At 32.2% G+C, this 17,217-nt stretch overlaps 1 protein-coding gene across 1 annotated transcript; it reads right to left on the bottom strand.

Moving 5' to 3' along the window:
• Nucleotides 1-1,106: 1,106 nt before the first annotated feature.
• Nucleotides 1,107-16,950, bottom strand: LOC143068539 (uncharacterized). Its single transcript, XM_076242674.1, has 3 exons — nucleotides 16,869-16,950; nucleotides 8,266-8,400; nucleotides 1,107-3,641 (listed from the first exon to the last, which is right to left on the bottom strand). Exons 1-3 carry the CDS (start codon nucleotides 16,911-16,913, stop codon nucleotides 2,364-2,366), a joined length of 1,458 nt encoding a protein of 485 aa, XP_076098789.1. The 5' UTR covers nucleotides 16,914-16,950; the 3' UTR covers nucleotides 1,107-2,363.
• Nucleotides 16,951-17,217: the final 267 nt, after the last annotated feature.

Below are 17,217 nucleotides of genomic sequence, written 5' to 3'. Positions count from 1 at the left end.
CACCCTAAAACAGCCTCCAGTTTGTCATAAGGTTTAGACTTATTTAAAAATATCTAACCAAAAGTTTGTCCGCTTACAATTACCTTCTTTGAAAATCTCAGTCATGTTCTGGTTCCGTTCAAGACATTTCCATAACAACCTATCAAACGTCATTTTTGTAAAAAAAAATATATATATATATCGTTATATCGTTTCGTTTCGTTTCGTAATTGTCATTGTGATTCAATTTTGTTTCTCATTCAAGCACAACCCACCAAATGGTCCACGTAATCGTCAATTAAAACGATGTCAGAACACTGCTTAAAAGATAATTGTAAACTTAAAAATGGATTTTGTTTAATGGAAAGTGCACCGATACTTGCACATGTTATGTAAAATATATGTTTAAAACTAAATTTGTGAAACAGTTCATGATGGAGGTTTGCATATTATTATCTTTCCTTCATATTTTTCGAAGCAAGAGTAAAAAAAAAACAGCGCTTTTATTCTATCATGGTACACAGACAATTTTGCATAGGTACTATTTTTGTACTTAAAATCTGTAGTACTGAAAATTTACTTTTGATATTAAGTACTATTTCTTTACTTTACAATTATTGTATTACCTATCTGTATTTGACAGTACTTGATTTGTACCTAACATTTTGGTACAGAAGTTATACCAAAAGCGATCACAATATTCCATATTTGAAAATCATAATTTTAAGAGATATGAAATAGACATACTATCAAAATGCTGAAAATGTAACGTTGTAACCAAAAATATGTAGTACTTAAATTTTTAATTACAAATCAAGTACTGTAAAATACAGGTACCTAAATATAACATTAAATTTAGAGTAATAAAATAGTACTGAATATTAGAAGTAGATTTCCAGTACTACAGATGTTTGGTACAGACATAGTACCTATGCAAAAGTAGCTGTGTATATATCTGTTTCGACCCACAACGTCTACGAATTGGAAATGAAACATGTTAAATTGTCTCAAGATATATTTGAATAATAAAGGCAACAGTTGAAACTCGAACAAGACACCCATAAGAAGAAATGACAATGACTGAGTTGTGTTGTTCTAATCACTATGGTATATATTGATTTAAAAGCTTTAATATTTTTTTACTTTATTTTTGAAAATATATTGAAAAATAAAGGCAACAGTATTATACCGCTGTTCAAAACTCATAAATCCATGGACAAAAAACAAAATCGGGGTAACAAACTAAAACCGAGGGAAACGCATTAAATATAAGAGGAGAACAACGACACAACACTAAAATGTAACACACACAGAAATAGACCAAGCAGCAGACAAAATCCCACGAGAATAACAAATATAACATCAAAACCAAATACATGAATTTGGGATAGACAAGTAACTTTGATGATCAATTCAATTCCAACATGAGTGTTTTAACAGCTCAAGAATAATAACAGAATCGGTACTCAAATGCCAAGCTTTTATTCAAAAGTGTTTATATGTAACGCGACCGTGCAAGTGACACATGTATTTAACAAACAAAAATACATATAAAAGAAAATTACTAGATTCCCACCTGACCCATATTATAAAAAAAAGTCACAATTAATTGTACTTGATTGAAATGAAAACAATAAAATGATTTACTGGTATCCAAGCAGAAAGTTGATGAACCAGGCAGGGATGGGGTAATTGAAAATGTAATGGTAATTAAGTGTAATGCATTACAATTTTCCATGTAATTGAATGTAATGTGTAATAGAGCATTTTTTTAATTACATGTAATGGTAATTTAATTAATTACAATGAAAAAAAGCATGTTATGCGCAATTACTTTTGAATTACATTTCAATTACATGTACATTTATGGTATTATGGATTTATGTTTGATAATAAAATTGTAAAATTATATTTATTTTTCAAATATTGATATCACATATTTTTCAATATATGAAGTCTGTAATTTATTATGAAGTTTTTATATTATTTATTTCACCTACAGAATGTTTTTTTCTAAATAATCTTATAATTTAAAAAAAAAGTGAGAATCATATATTAGTGTTGTTCAGTGTTTAAGAAAGATCTTTAACTAAATAGATTAATAAATAATTAATACCCTTAAAAACAAAAACAAAAAAATGTGTAAAAAATCGTTCTTAGACAGTTCGAATTCAAAATCACTGCACACAATCATTTTGTCAAATTAGTATCAAGAAAATGCGTGTACATGGTGTACAAAGTCAGGAATATGACATTTGTTATTCACTCGTTTGATTTCGCCATTTGATTAGGGACTTTTCTTTTTTAAATTTTCCTCAGAGTTCAATATTTTTGTGATTTATACACTGTATAATAACTGGTTAGTAACGAACTAAGCACTTTATTTACCGAAGAAAGAAATATAAGGCACAACCAATGCCACCAAGGAACATAATGGTAATAATAGCAAAACCTATTTTCCCACATTTACCTCTACAACACTGTTTACAACAAACTTCACATTTTACGTAACAGTTAAGACAACACTGACAATGACACAAATCAAACAGAATTCCCCCGATAATTGTGAGCAGATAGCGAAAAGAAAAGCCAACAAAAAATACAATTAAAAAATATACCAATGCTGGACGATTCAAATTTAAGAAACCGAAATATCCGCATAAAACAGCTAAAAGGATTGAACCATATCCGCCTAACACGTGCAAGGACACAATACGACAAAATTCTTTAGGACAAAGAATGTTTTTGCGTTTTGGAAGTAAACTGTGTAACACATAATAATAAAGAAAAATTGTTTCTATAGCAACCGATACTACCAGAGAAGCTCCACACGTTTTAAAAATAGCTTCCTCCGCGAGCTGTCCTGCCAAGTCACAGACAAACTTATTATACAAGAATTGCTTTGTTCCATTAAGATGCTGCTTGCTGCTTTGTTCTGCAATTCCGGATCTTGACTCCGCTACCTTAATTCTTGTCTCTGCTTCGTCAATTATATTTGCTCCTATCTTATTGCCACATTGAGGAACATGTTCTAGCGTCCCGACACTATAACTGACGATCGCAGCAACAATAATTGTGACGTAAGCACGCCGAACTAATGAACCGGCAATAGCGCCTAATGATGATACTAGTAATGCCGCTCTTAATCCTACTTCCCTCGAATCGATCAAAAAATTAAAACAATCTGCACGACATCGGTTATCATCCACCTGTTTACATGAACTTTTACCAGTAAGGATATACTTGACAACATGCTCACAATTATTCCAGGAAAGTTGATAATCTCGTTCTCCAAGTCGTTCGTAAAGACGTTTCCATGCTTTGCTAAAATCGCCATCATTCTTTGGATAATCAGGGTTTTTAATTAAATGTAATCCTGGTATTTCTGTTGTGCCATATCCTAACAGATCATGATCACTTGAAATTGTCTGACATGTAAATTTGCCAGATCCTCTGCTGTCTTCAGATAAAATTTCTGCAGAACTTGTAAAATGGGCAACTGTGAATTCATCTGTTTTAACATTTTTATTGGGTATTCTTATAACAATAAAGTGGTGATAATATTCTCCAGTGCAAAACTTGCCGCTTCTTCTTACTCTGAAATGTGCAAATGGTGTTGCTTTGTCTTCAAAATCATTGTAATCTTTCACATGATATTCGTCCTGAAAATAAAAAGGAACCGAGAGCTGAAAACTGCAAAACAGCCGCCACTCGCATGCACATTTTGAAAGAAAAAATAAGTTCATTGTTGGCAACTTATACTTCCTTTATTGTTAATAGATGGCCAATATCCAATAGTATTCTTTAACAACAAGAAGTCAGTGTAGTTATGTACCTGTCCCAAGTAAGGAGCCTGTTACTCAAAAGTTGTCGTTTGTTTACGTGTTAACTTTTTGTTTTTCGTTCTTTTTTTTTTTGTACACAAATAAAGCCGTTTGTTTTTACGGAAGCGTATTAGCGCCACACATTTTTTTTTTTTTATTTTTCTTCCTATGTTTGCGTTATAACGCAAACCTTTGCGTTATAACGCAAACCTTTTGCGTTATAACGCAAACCTTTGCGATATAACGCAAACCTTTGCGATATAACGCAAAATATAACGCAAACCTTTGCGTTGTAACGCAAACCTTTGCGATATAACGCAAACATTTGCGTTATAACGCAAACCTTTGCGATATAACGCAAACCTTTGCGATATAACGCAAACATTTGTTTTATCTTATTTCTTATTTAAGATTATTTAAGTTATTAATGGAGGAGGCTGGATATAATAAAATTTATCACCTTTGTAGTAATTGCAAAGTAAACTGCTTGAATAATTAGATCATATCAATGACTAATAATGAGCAGAATAATATAAGAAGATGTGGTATGAGTGCCAATAAGAAAACTCTCCATCTAAGTCACTATTCGTAAAAGTAAACCATCATAGGCCGAATTACGGTCTTCAACACGGAGCATTGGCTCACACTAAACAACAAACTATAAAGGTCCCCAAAAACGATATCCAAGTTACTACTAGTATATATATTACAAAGAAAATTGAGTAAATTGAGGTTATACCTAAGAAAAAAATCAACCCTGCTAATATAGCTATAACCGAATATAAATATACTTCCAAAGTAAGCTCTCGTTTGAGAACTGTGTAAAGTAGGTTACATTCAAACAAGCTACCCTTTGGCAATAAATGTATAGAATGAAGATGTTTTATTAATAAAATTATGTTCTCTCTATTCAAATTGCTACCCAAGCATCTTAAAAATACTTCATTATATTGAAATGAAAATTCAATGACTTTCTATCAAAGAATCTTGATCATATTCTGAGATTTAAAAAAAATGTTTCCTTATTAATAATTCATTTTAAAGCAGAAAGATCATTTTGTCTATTTGACTTGGAGGCTTCACAATTGTATGACATTATTTTTGATCTTTCAATTTTAATATGACTATATACTATATCTACTTTCTTGTTAAATTATATACTTTTCTGATGCACAAATCAGTCTTAATTTATGTATAATTGCACTTCAATTATTCCATTATTCCTATGCATATTTATTATAATGATTTGGCCTTGTATGTATGTTATATCTACTATTTTATCTACTAGTAAATCACATCCGAAATGAATGACAGACGGACATATATACAAAACTTAATGAATAATTGAAATAAAGATGTTTGCGTTATAACGCAATGGTTTGCGTTCTATCGCAAAGGTTTGCGTTATAACGCAAAAGGTTTGCGTTATAACGCAAAAGGTTTGCGTTACGCAAAGGTTTGCATTATAACGCAAAAGGTTTGCGTTACGCAAAGGTTTGCGTTATAACGCAAAGGTTTGCGTTATAACGCAAAAGGTTTGCGTTATAACGCAAAGGTTTGCGTTATAACGCAAAGGTTTGCGTTATATAGCAAAGGTTTGCGTTATAACGCAAAAGGTTTGCGTTATAACGCAAAGGTTTGCGTTATATCGCAAAGGTTTGCGTTGTAACGCAAAGGTTTGCGTTATAACGCAAAGGTTTGCGTTATAACGCAAAGGTTTGCGTTATAACGCAAACATAAGAAGAAAAATAAAAAAAAAAAATGTGTGGCGCTAATACGCTTCCGTATGTTTTTCTTGTTTGAATTATTTTACATTGTCATTTCGGGGCCTTTTATAGCAGACTATGCGATATGGGCTTTAATCATTATTGCAGGCCGTACGGTGACCTATAATCGTTAATTTGTGTATCATTGATTTTGGTCATCTTGTTGAGAGTTGTCTCATTTGCAATCGTCATTAATTTTTGTAATCTTGTCTTTCATCTTTTGTTAATGTGCTTTGCCTATACGTCTTATTGTGCTTATTTATTCAATATTTGTTTGTTTTACAGTGATTTAGGTTACAAAATGTTGACTGACATTTTTACCTTTTATGTCTGTTTGTTTTGTTCAGAAATCGTTGTCAATATAGTGGTATTTGATGCGACTGTCATACCAATGAGAGGTTTATCCAGCTATAAAACTAGGTTGAATTCATATTTTTAACACAAAAAAAAGTCAGGATTATGACAGTTGTTACCCATTCGTTTGGTGTGTTTTAGCTTTTGATTTTGTTAACTATTTAGGGAATTTCCGTTTTAAATTTTCCTGGGAGTTCAGTGTTTTTTGTGATTTTACTTTTTTGTATATTAATACAAAATTTGACAAAACAAATAAAACTAAATTATCATTTCAAAATAAATCCCACTGCCATATCACAAACCTTCTGGTCGTTTGATCACAAAGACCCTTGTTCGTGTTAAACATTCCAAGTGTATAACATTTATTCAATCTATTCCGGGATACATACGAACATTGATATCAAGAAAGCCTCGCTTTTGACATCCTTACAGACTGGTGGATTTTACAACAAAGGACATACTTAAAAAAAGAAAAAATGCATAATATTTTGATTGTTACAGAATACTGAAACCAATACATTATCAGCATTTGGGAAAAACAGTTTTGAGCAAACTTGTAATTCTTTGTCTTCGTATAACAATAAATAAACTCATCATAGCTAGATGCCAGGATTAAAATTTTATATTTACGCCAGACGCGTGTTTCGTCTACAAAAGACTCATCAGTGACGCTCGAATCAAAAAAAATTTAAAGGCCAAAATAAAGTACGAAGTTGAAGAGAATTGAACACCAAAAGTTCCAAAAGGTTTTGCCAAAAACAGTTAAGGTAAATCTATTCCTGAGGTAGAAAAGCCTTAGGTTTTGAAAAATTAAAAGTTTAGTTAACAGTTAATTTATAGTAATGAACATATCAATGATAACTCAAGTCAACACAGAAGTGTAAGCATATTTCATATCAACAGGATAATTTTTTTTTTCTCCCCTAGCCGGGATTCGAACCCATGCTACTGAGATACCGTGACACCAAATCGCCTGCACTGTAGCCGTCCCGCTAGACCATACGACCACCTGGGCTTCATAAAAATGAAGCTTTAGGTGGCCAGGTGTTACCTTTCCACGTCACTTTTATAATCTATCGTCGTACTACAGTACATGATATATAAGGCATGAAGATGTTATTCTTACAGATCAGCTAAATTATCTATAGTAAAGGGTCCTACAAATAAATGTAAGATACAGTTACAGAAAATAATAATATTTTATAAGTACGTTTGAGCCAGTGACAACTCTACAACAGACTTATCCATCGGATAACCAGCAGTGATGGTGATACATGGCTTTGTACTTTATGTATATACAACTCGTCTAAACATCAACCTAACAATGTTAGATATGTAAATTTGCTTTCGAAAATGTTTTGTTCTTCCCTCGCCGGGATTCGAACCCATGCTACTGAGATATCGTGACACCAAATCGCCTGCACTGTAGCCGTCCCGCTAGACCACACGACCACCTGGGCTACATAAAAAAGAAGCTTTCGGCGGCCGGGTGTTACCTTTCCACGTCACTTTTAATCTATCGTCGTACTACAGTACATAATATATAAGGCATGAAGATGTTATTCTTACAGATCAGCTAAATTATCTATAGTAAAGGATCCTACAAATTAATGTAAGATACAGTCACAGAAAACCATTATATTTATAAGTACGTCTGAGCCAGTGACAACTTTACAACAGACTTATCCATCGGATAACCAGCAGTGATGGTGATACATGGCTGTGTACATTATGTATATACTACTCGTCTAAACATCAACCAAACAATGTTAGACATGTAAATTTGCTTTCGCAAATATTTTGTTCTTCCATATATATATGGCTGATCTGTAACAATAACATCTTCATGCCTTATATATATCATGTACTGCAGTACGCCGCTAGATTAAAACTGACGTGGAAAGGTAACACACGGCCAGCGAAAGCTCTTTTTTCGAGAGCCCAGATGGTCGTGTGGTCTAGCGGGACGGCTGCAGTGCAGGCGATTTGGTGTCACGATATCACAGTAGCATGGGTTCGAATCCCGGCGAGGGAAAAACCAAAAATTTGCGAAAGCAAATTTACTGATCTAACATTGTTGGGTTGATGTTTAGACGAGTTGTATATATATATATATATATATATATATTATATATATATCAAAGCCAGGTAACAAATTTAAACTCTTCAGCAGTAAAATACCTTTAAAAATACTTGTCCAAAAAGTCCGTTATAAAGCTTCAACAGCAACAAATAAACAACGACCTGATTTATGATAAAACAAACGAACAATAAGTATAACAGACAACCCAGGACTGAATTACCTTTAACGGTATAAGTGTTTATAATTAACGTATACCTACATCATTGCTTTTACATGCAGCATTTCTCTTGTCTTCTTTTTGTTTTCCTACACTATCGTCACTATCTTTCTTTTCTGCATTTCCCAAATATGCACTTTGAACTTCCCCCTCTTCATTCTTTTGCTGTTGTTCATCCTTCCATTTAAAAATAAGAATAATAGAAACTTATTTATTCAGCTGATGTAATGACTTAAATGAGGTGAACTATTATTCTTCTTTGCAGCCAAAAATCTAAAATATGACTACAATTTCTTATAACTATGACCTTGACGCTAAACGTAGATAAGGTATTATAGCTAGCTATAAAATCAGGTTTAATTTAACATTTTTACGTAAGAAAATGCCTGTACCAAGTCAGGAATATGACAGTTGTTGTCCCTTCGTTTAATGTATTTGAGCTTTTGTATTTTGCAATTTGATTAGGGACTTTCTGTTTTGAATTTTCCTCAGAGCTCAGTATTTTTGTGATTTTACTTTTTGCAAACTTGGGAAAGATAATGTTAAGTGCAACTACCAATTTCATAGAAAAGCTAACTTTAAAATAACTTCTTTCTATATATATTCAAGGAATTATACATTTCGTATAATAAATTTTGCAACCGTAAGTATTGAGGTAAATCAGATAGGTCAAATCGCATATTTCACCTAACAACTGTGTTTATCTAATAGTAAGAAAATCAAAGGGCCAGTCAGAATCATAAGTCTAAGAAGGACAGTCAAAACGAAAAAAAAACAAAAAACTATCAGCGATCTACAGTTACAAACTAATATATTAAACGGGAAACATAACAAAATTATACACCATCGATACACTTCTAATTCAGGGGGAAATATTATTCATATTGTCGGATATGTCAGGAATATGACAGTTGTTGTCCATTCGTTTTTGATGTGTTTTGTCATTTGAATTTGCCATGTGATAAGGGACTTTCCGATTAAAATTTCCTCAGAGTTCAGTATTTTATGATTTTACTTTTTTTCAGAACAGAGAATAAACAAAGCAATTAGTATTACATACAGCACACACACATTGTAACATTTCTTATTTGTTTATACCACAATGAAACCCCCACCCCAAAAGAATGAAATCAGGTTCTCCAGGTGGAAACTAGACGCATTTTTAATTCTCATTTTGGCAAGTGGTCAGTCAAATTCTTTCATAATCATAAGCATTGAAACGGTAAATAGAATTGTAGCTACGACAACTGAAACATCACGGTTGTCATCTGTAACACAGATGGTTTCTATCAGTCAACCAAGTCATGATTACGCTCAGCCTCGCAAACTTTCAAATTTATGATTCAGTTTACCACCATGAACATTTGTTAAATTCCTTCTACAGAAAAAACAATGCATTTATTAGAATCACAGGTTCTAGTATATCATATTACAACAACAACCTATCAAAGTTATGAGGCTTACTTTTTTGCACTTACATGTGACAAACAAAACCGTTCGGCTGAAGACCAAATGCCACATAAAGAGCATTGGGCTAGGGACAAAAAAGTCGCAAAGATGTAACTGTGAGTAAAACCGATGAAATGCAATGTAAATAAAGTATGGTCGAAATTAAAATTGAGATAATTGCTAAGTTCATTTCACGATCATTGAATTATTCCCCAAAGACGTTAAGCCTTGAAATTAAATGTATCGATGGTTTATAATATTGTCATGGTTCATCTTTTCCTAGAGATTCCCAGTGCATGTATCAAGACAAGAATATGACAGTTGTTTTCCATTCGTTTGGTGTGTTAGAGCTTTCGAATTTTCCTTCGAGTTTGGTATTTTTGTTATTTTACTGTTTATCAATCTGTTACTATGGATCGCTGATAGTTTTTTTCGATCTTTCGTTTTGGTTATCCTTCTTACAGTTATGATTTTGATTGTCCCTGCATGAAACGGTCTTTTGTATGTGTAATTCCAGCAAGCAGCAGACCTTTTTATATCTTCTTTCACTGATTATTATGTATTAGCGTGGTACCCTTCCGGAGCAACTGAGATCACCACCAGTTTTTGGTGGGGTTCGTGTTGTTTAGACTTTAGTTTTTTTATGTTGTGTCTTGTGTACTATTATTTGTCTGTTTGTCTTTTTTTATCCTTTTTTAGTCATGGCGTTGTCAGTTTATTTCGATCTATGAGTTTGACTGCCCCTCTGGTATCTTTCGCTCCTCTTTTTTGGTAACGAAGGGCTGAAAACCATTTTTTGAAATATCGGGTGTGACCCAGCCGTGGATCACAACCGACGACATCCCGATATTGAGGTAACCACTCTTCATATTTTACACAACCACGCGTTGACTTCAATAGTTATGAAATGTAATAATAATTAAAGTTCAATTCTTCGTGAATAATGGATAGGTCTTTCCTTCCATTTTCTTTTAATTATACTGTCATAAATAAATATATCATATATATGTTGATTGATAAATTTATTGATTAGTTGGTTGGTTGGTTGGTTGGTTGGTTGGTTTATTAGTTAAACACTTGATATAGGGTCTCTTGAAACAAGCGAAAAAAGAGACCTTGGATTCCGTATTAAACACATGAAACGGAAACATGTATTGAATGATTGGTTGGTTGGTTGGTTGGTTGGTTAAACACGTTGGTTAAATATGCTGGTTAAACACGTTGGTTGGTTAAACACGTTTAATAGGCTCAATTAAAACAAGCAAAAAAAACACCTTGGATCCCTTATGACACACATTAAACGGAAACATTGATTGATTGATTGATTGATTGATTAATTGATTGAATGATTGATTGGTTGGTTGGTTGGTTGGTTGGTTTGGATTCAAACACACATAAAACTGTTTAAATAGTGCCAAAACCACATAATTTGATGACCTTGACCTTTGACCTTGTGACATTCGTCAAAGTCATTGCTCCACAAGGTCATTGCAAAAGACCCTATGGGTCAAGAACCTTTTGTTTAAGAGTTTTGCCTAAAAATGGCTTTTTAAAAACCATCAGTGGGAGTTATGTCCCTTACATGATGGTAAAATCAATATAGTCATAATGTAAAAAAGTTGCCCCTGGAAGTACCAATCATTTTTCACTGCTTAAATTTTTTGTATCTATAACCGTTCAATAGTTATAGGGAAATGAAAAACTTTTGAAAATCTAAAATATGACCTTGACCTTTGACCTTGACCTATATTTTAAGTTTTGATCCAATGAACTCAAATCTGAAGACCTGCAGTCTTTACGACTTACGGTTCATGAGATTTATATGCATTTCGAAAATTAAAATATTCAAGGGGAAATAACTCCTATAATAAGTCACTGGATCGCTTCGGTTAAAATTATTTGAACTTGTATCATTTGGCAAGGAACATTTTAAAAAAAAAACATTTGCCGCTAAGTTTTATAGTTTATGAGTTATAGCGATAACAGTGTTTTTTGTAATTGGGGAGATAACTCCTATAAGGTAAATAGTACACAACGGTGCCCTTAATACAAGATAGCTTTTATTAACCCGATACTTGATACCAAAGATCATTTTGATATCGTGAATACTTTTATCACCGATTAACTTTGAAAAACGGCGGAAGAAAAAGAATAATAAACAAACGAAATACAGTAAGGTCTTTCCATTTAAGAAAGGAAAGACCTTAATTATCCTATCTTAAAAAAAGCAAATAAAAAAATGTGGAAAAATTCACTGAGTTAGAACAACTACTGCTACTAACACTGTAACTTTTTATTTTTATTTAGATATACATTCGCATGTACTTGAATATCCTGAAGAACTTCTTGAATTTCCGTCTGTAAATTCAAACAAGTCGTCTGATAAGCTGTTTAAAAAAAACTTGAAATCAGATTTTAAAACGACAAATTATAAATAGAAACCCTTAACGCAACTTTCACTTATGAGTAGAAAATAAGGCTTGTGTAGGGTTTTCTTGTATTAAGTCAATTATAATTTTATTATTCCTATATTTTTAGAATAAATTGGACTCACAAATATATCGTTGCTTCAAATTCTAGTCTTTCAGTAATGTTTATTTTAAACTAAAAAATGTGATGGAATATAAAGTTTACAATTAACTTGCTTTAGAATGAAATTCATAACAGTGTAGCTATGGCCATTCATTGACTGGGGAAAATTAGGTGAACGTTCGTCTGTAATGCCCACTGCTCACGACGTACTTATCATAGAAATTTAAACTGTGAGGTCACCAAAGGTTCTAAACGCCTAAATAAAATAATTAAAAATACTAATCAGGAATAACCTTTGTAATTTGAAAATAAATAAAAATGACCTTCAACACGGAGTCTTGGCTCACACCGAACAGGAAGCTATAAAGGTTGAATACTTAAAATTCTTTACTTGATTTTTTGTTATGGTCCGAGTACACAGTTATAGTCCCTTGATTTAGTCCCTAGTGTGGACAGTGTGTTACTTGTCAATTTTTGTATACCCCTTCCAAATTTATTTATTTATGTTTTATGCCTCAAGTAGGAAGAAGGAGGGTAAAATTACACTGTAAAAAATTTGATTCATGAATTATAATGTAAAGTAGTGAGTTGGTCCAGTTGAAAAAGGTCAAAAATTAGCATTTCAGAAGCTGTCAAAAGATTTCAAGCCCCCCTTCACATAAAATTGTCCATATTTTGAGTTAAAGCTGATGAAGTTTTCTATAATTTTGATATAATTTGTCCCAAAAGTAGTACAACACACTGTAAAAATATTATGGAGAAAGCGCAGGTGGGATTTTTTTTATTTCCATTTATTGTCTAAAGGAAATGCACTACGAAATAACTGTGTACTCGGACCTTATGGTTTGACCATCAATTTTCCTAATATGATATCGCACGTTCTTTTAGATAATTTTTTTTACTTAATTGGCTTTAAAAGTTACAATGCATGATGTCGTCTGTTTATGTAGTTCATATGTGTTTTTCGTTTCTCGTTGGTTTTCCCGTTTGAATGGTTTTACACTAGTAGTTTTGGGGCCCTCTATAACATGCTGTTCGGTGTGAGCCAAGGCTCCGTGTTGCAGGTCGTACCTTGACCTATAATGGTTTACTTTTATGAATTATTACTTGGGAGGAGAGTTGTCTCATACCACATCTTCCTATATCTATCTATATCTATCTATATCTATACATTTTTTTTCAACAAAAGAATACATCACAAGAATATAAGTTTTGTAAGAAACGTGAGAAATTGTGTTGGACTTGAAGATAAGGCAAAGTGACAAATATCTGAAAGAATGAATCGTTTTATGGTATTAAACAAAGAAATCAAATGATTTTTTAATTATCCAGAACTCTTCACAAACAAAACCCCCATGTATACGCATTGAATAAATAGTAGGCCATTCTTAAATGATCACACCGTAGAAGTGGTTGTGCTCTTAATCAATGAGATATTGTGTGAATTAACCCCATCAACTTAAATAGTTTTTTTTACAATGGATAAACCTATTTTTTTATTATTATTAAATAATATCATCTCTGAACATTATTATTCTTATAAATGACACGTTTGTATGTGATAATTATAATAAATATTTAAAACAAATTCCTTTCAAGCTTTGTAAAAAGAAAGTTTCATTTTATGTATCGGAATGTGTGACAAGTGAATATTTCAATCCCCACTGGAAGGCCTCTGACAGACTGGGTGAGCATAAAATCATAGCCGTTGACAAACAAGTTACAACATACAAACGTTTTACTGTCGACCACACTGTTATGCAATTAATACTATATTTTTAACTTATGTTCTAGTTTTCCTTCTTGTATTTTATATTATATGAATGAGTTTCAGTAATGCAAAACGATTAATAAAATTGAGAATTGAAATGTGGAATGTCTCAAAGCGACATCAACCCGACCATAGAGCAAAAAACAGCCGAAGGCCACCAATGGGTCTTCAATGTAACGAGAAACTCCCGCAACCGGAGGCGTCATTCAGCTGGCCCCTAAACAAATATGTAAACTAGTTCAGTGATAATGGACATCATACTAAACTCCGAATAGTCCATTATTTTGAATATAGCTAACAAAAAAGATCAAAAATATTTGTGTTAATTATATTGACATCTGTTAAAAAATAAATGGAGGTTAAATTGCCCGAGTCCGGACATGACATACCTCATCTTTTTTTCCTAATAGTATGTCTTTTTTTAATCTTTTTTTGTTATTTGTAGAATAAGGTAACATATCATTGATTGCCTTGTATATATTTTATATTTTTTTTTTGTACATTCTATCGACTCGAGACGACCTTGATATGATTACCAGCAGACAACCTGCATTTCTCATTTTATATTAAGATAATACTGTCTAATGCATTTATACATTTTATGGACTCTAAACGACCGTAACATTAGCAGACCATCTGCATTTTTTTTTATTTTATTATATTAAGATGATACTGTCTTATATTTCATATGAACTCTAGATGACCTTGACATCAGTATACAAACTGCATTTTATATTTTCTAATACGTTAATACCGTTTAATTTAATTTTAAGAATAGGATATTACTCGAGGACATATATCCGAGTGGTTATATCATATTTATAGTACTGTTCCTTATTGTTCAGTATATTATATCATATATGAGCACTTATTTTGATAGCCATGCTAATTTTATGATATAACAAGGTATCAAATGTCACTGAACTGTCTGTGTACAGTATATAGTCTAGAAATGCATATAAAGTTTATTTATAAGAGTAGACTTCTATCGGTGCTTTGTGTATATTGTTTTAATGTTAGAATTTTATTTTGCTTCGTTGCATTCTGAAGAGTCCATCCTTTTAAACGGGTTTTTACTGTTTGTTCTTATGTTGTGCTGCTTCACCATTGCTGAAGGGAAGATTTGCTCGCTCAAAAACTTGTTTACCCTGTACAAATTCTCCAGTGTCTGATATCATATATGAGCAATTATTTTTTCTATACCCATTCCAATTTCTATGATATAACCAGGTAACAAATGTCACTGTCTCTGTATTGTAAGTATAAACATCTATACATCTTATTTGATAAGTGTATATCGGTGTTTTTGTCGTTTTAATGTTATATTATTATTTTACTTCGTGGCATTCTGATGAGTCAAACAATTTCACCAAGGTCAGGGGAGGGTTGCTCGCTCACAAGCTTGTTTAATCCCGTCACATGCTGTATGTGTATGTCTGTTGTGGAACCTGTTGTAAATGAGGTTGTCGTTCATGCATGTCATACTTTTCGTAAGTTGTTTTATTATAAATTAGGCTGTAAGTGTTCTCGTTTGAATTGTTTCACATTTTGCCATATCGGGACTTTTAAAAGCTGATTATACGGTATTTTTTTTTCTCATTGTTGAAGGTTGAACGCTGACCTAAAATTATTTGCATACCGTGACGTCTTATAAATACTCTGGTTGATATAGTTGTCTCATTGGCAATTATACCACATCTTCTTATTCTATTTATAAATGAAATAAGGGGACGAGGTAGACATTATGGATTGTTGTCACAGTTCTTTTGTGTTCCGTTAACCATGAATATGCCTCTTATAAATTATGTTTATAACTGGATTTAAAAGTCATGTTTTAAAATGTTTGATATGATGTCAAATAATATGTATGTCATGGACGATTTTTACTTAATTTATTGATTATTGTGAGGTCGTTGGAAATTGCAAAGTAGGTTATCAAAAGAAAAGAATGGAAATAGAATATATCATACAAATAAAAGACTTTCTTACATAATAAACATCATTGCAAGACTGTACAGTAATTAAAGGTTAGAAAGTTAGGTGAGATTGTTTAGGTAGAACATTTTCACATAGCATGTGTATTTTATCAAAACTATATGGCTTGCATTGTCCTGCATTTTGTAGGACATAATACTAATCTTGATCCCGTCTACTCATTTCCATTCATTAACATGCCATAAAAAAAAACACTTTGCAAAGCCCTCCTCTACAAGGCATACATATATCTAAATAGCTATATCAATAATTGTAGAACGGTGGACTTGTGCATTCTACCCTAACAATAACAAGTACGGTAAGTGTATTATTATTGTGTGTAATTACCTTTAATATGTCATTTAATGATAAGCAGCCTTTATGGCACGGTAAATAGTATGAAATTCAAAACAGTGTAGCTGTGGCCATTGATTGACCCATCAAAATCATCCATTGACTGGGACAATTTACGTGAACGTTTGTCTGTAACAACCACTGTTCATGACGTACCTACGATAGACATTTAAACTGTGGGGTCAACAAAGGTTTCTTAACGCCTTTAATTATAAAATAATTCGAAAAATTAATCAGGAATAACCTTTGTGTTTTGATTTATATAATTGATATAAATCAAAATATCGTGTTATTTCTGATTAATTTTTCGAATTACTTTATTTAGGTGTTGAGACCCTTTGGTGACCCCATAGTTTAAGTGTCTTTAAAAAGTACACAGTGAGCATTGGTCGTTACATACAAACGTTCACCTAAATTGTCCCAGTCAATGAATGATTTTAATGTGTCAATCAATGGCCACAGCTACACTGTTTTGAATTTCATACTATATAAACAAAAAAGTGTGAGAGAGTTAACAATTATGGCACACTTAGTATGAAAAATAATATATTATATAACTACCTACCGTTTGGCATATATTCGTCAAATCAAAGTTGGTATTATCAGCCATGTTTAAACCAGAAAGAAAATTGATACGTAAACTTACATTGATATCAAATAAGTGTACCGTTGCAAGAATTTTAAATGTGACTGAAAATCACAACAATTATTGATTGACCTACACCAAGAATGTGTATTTATGATAAATCAATCCAATACACAAAATCAGTACATGCACAGTAAAAAAACACAAAAGTAAAGGAATTTGTTTATGTCTTTCACCTCTTATTTGTGTTAAAAACTTTAAATAATATTAAGATTATAATTTCAGCCACATAATTTCAGCCACATAATTTCTTACCAAAGATGAAGCT

This window comes from Mytilus galloprovincialis, chromosome 3 (genome assembly GCF_965363235.1).
Source record: "Mytilus galloprovincialis chromosome 3, xbMytGall1.hap1.1, whole genome shotgun sequence".
NCBI lineage: Eukaryota > Metazoa > Mollusca > Bivalvia > Mytilida > Mytilidae > Mytilus > Mytilus galloprovincialis.
This window is presented reverse-complemented; position numbering and strand designations above follow the sequence as displayed.

What these genes read in the sequence shown, in the direction of transcription:
- LOC143068539 (XM_076242674.1), bottom strand. Translation starts at nt 16,913, where the DNA reads ATGGCTGATAATACCAACTTTGATTTGACGAATATATGCCAAACG. An exon ending in TGACGAATATATGCCAAACG is followed by an intron (nt 8,401 to 16,868) that starts GTAGGTAGTTAT and finishes TTTAAATGGAAG; the next exon opens with GATGAACAACAGCAAAAGAA. An exon ending in CTGCATGTAAAAGCAATGAT is followed by an intron (nt 3,642 to 8,265) that starts GTAGGTATACGT and finishes TTTTATTTTCAG; the next exon opens with GACGAATATCATGTGAAAGA.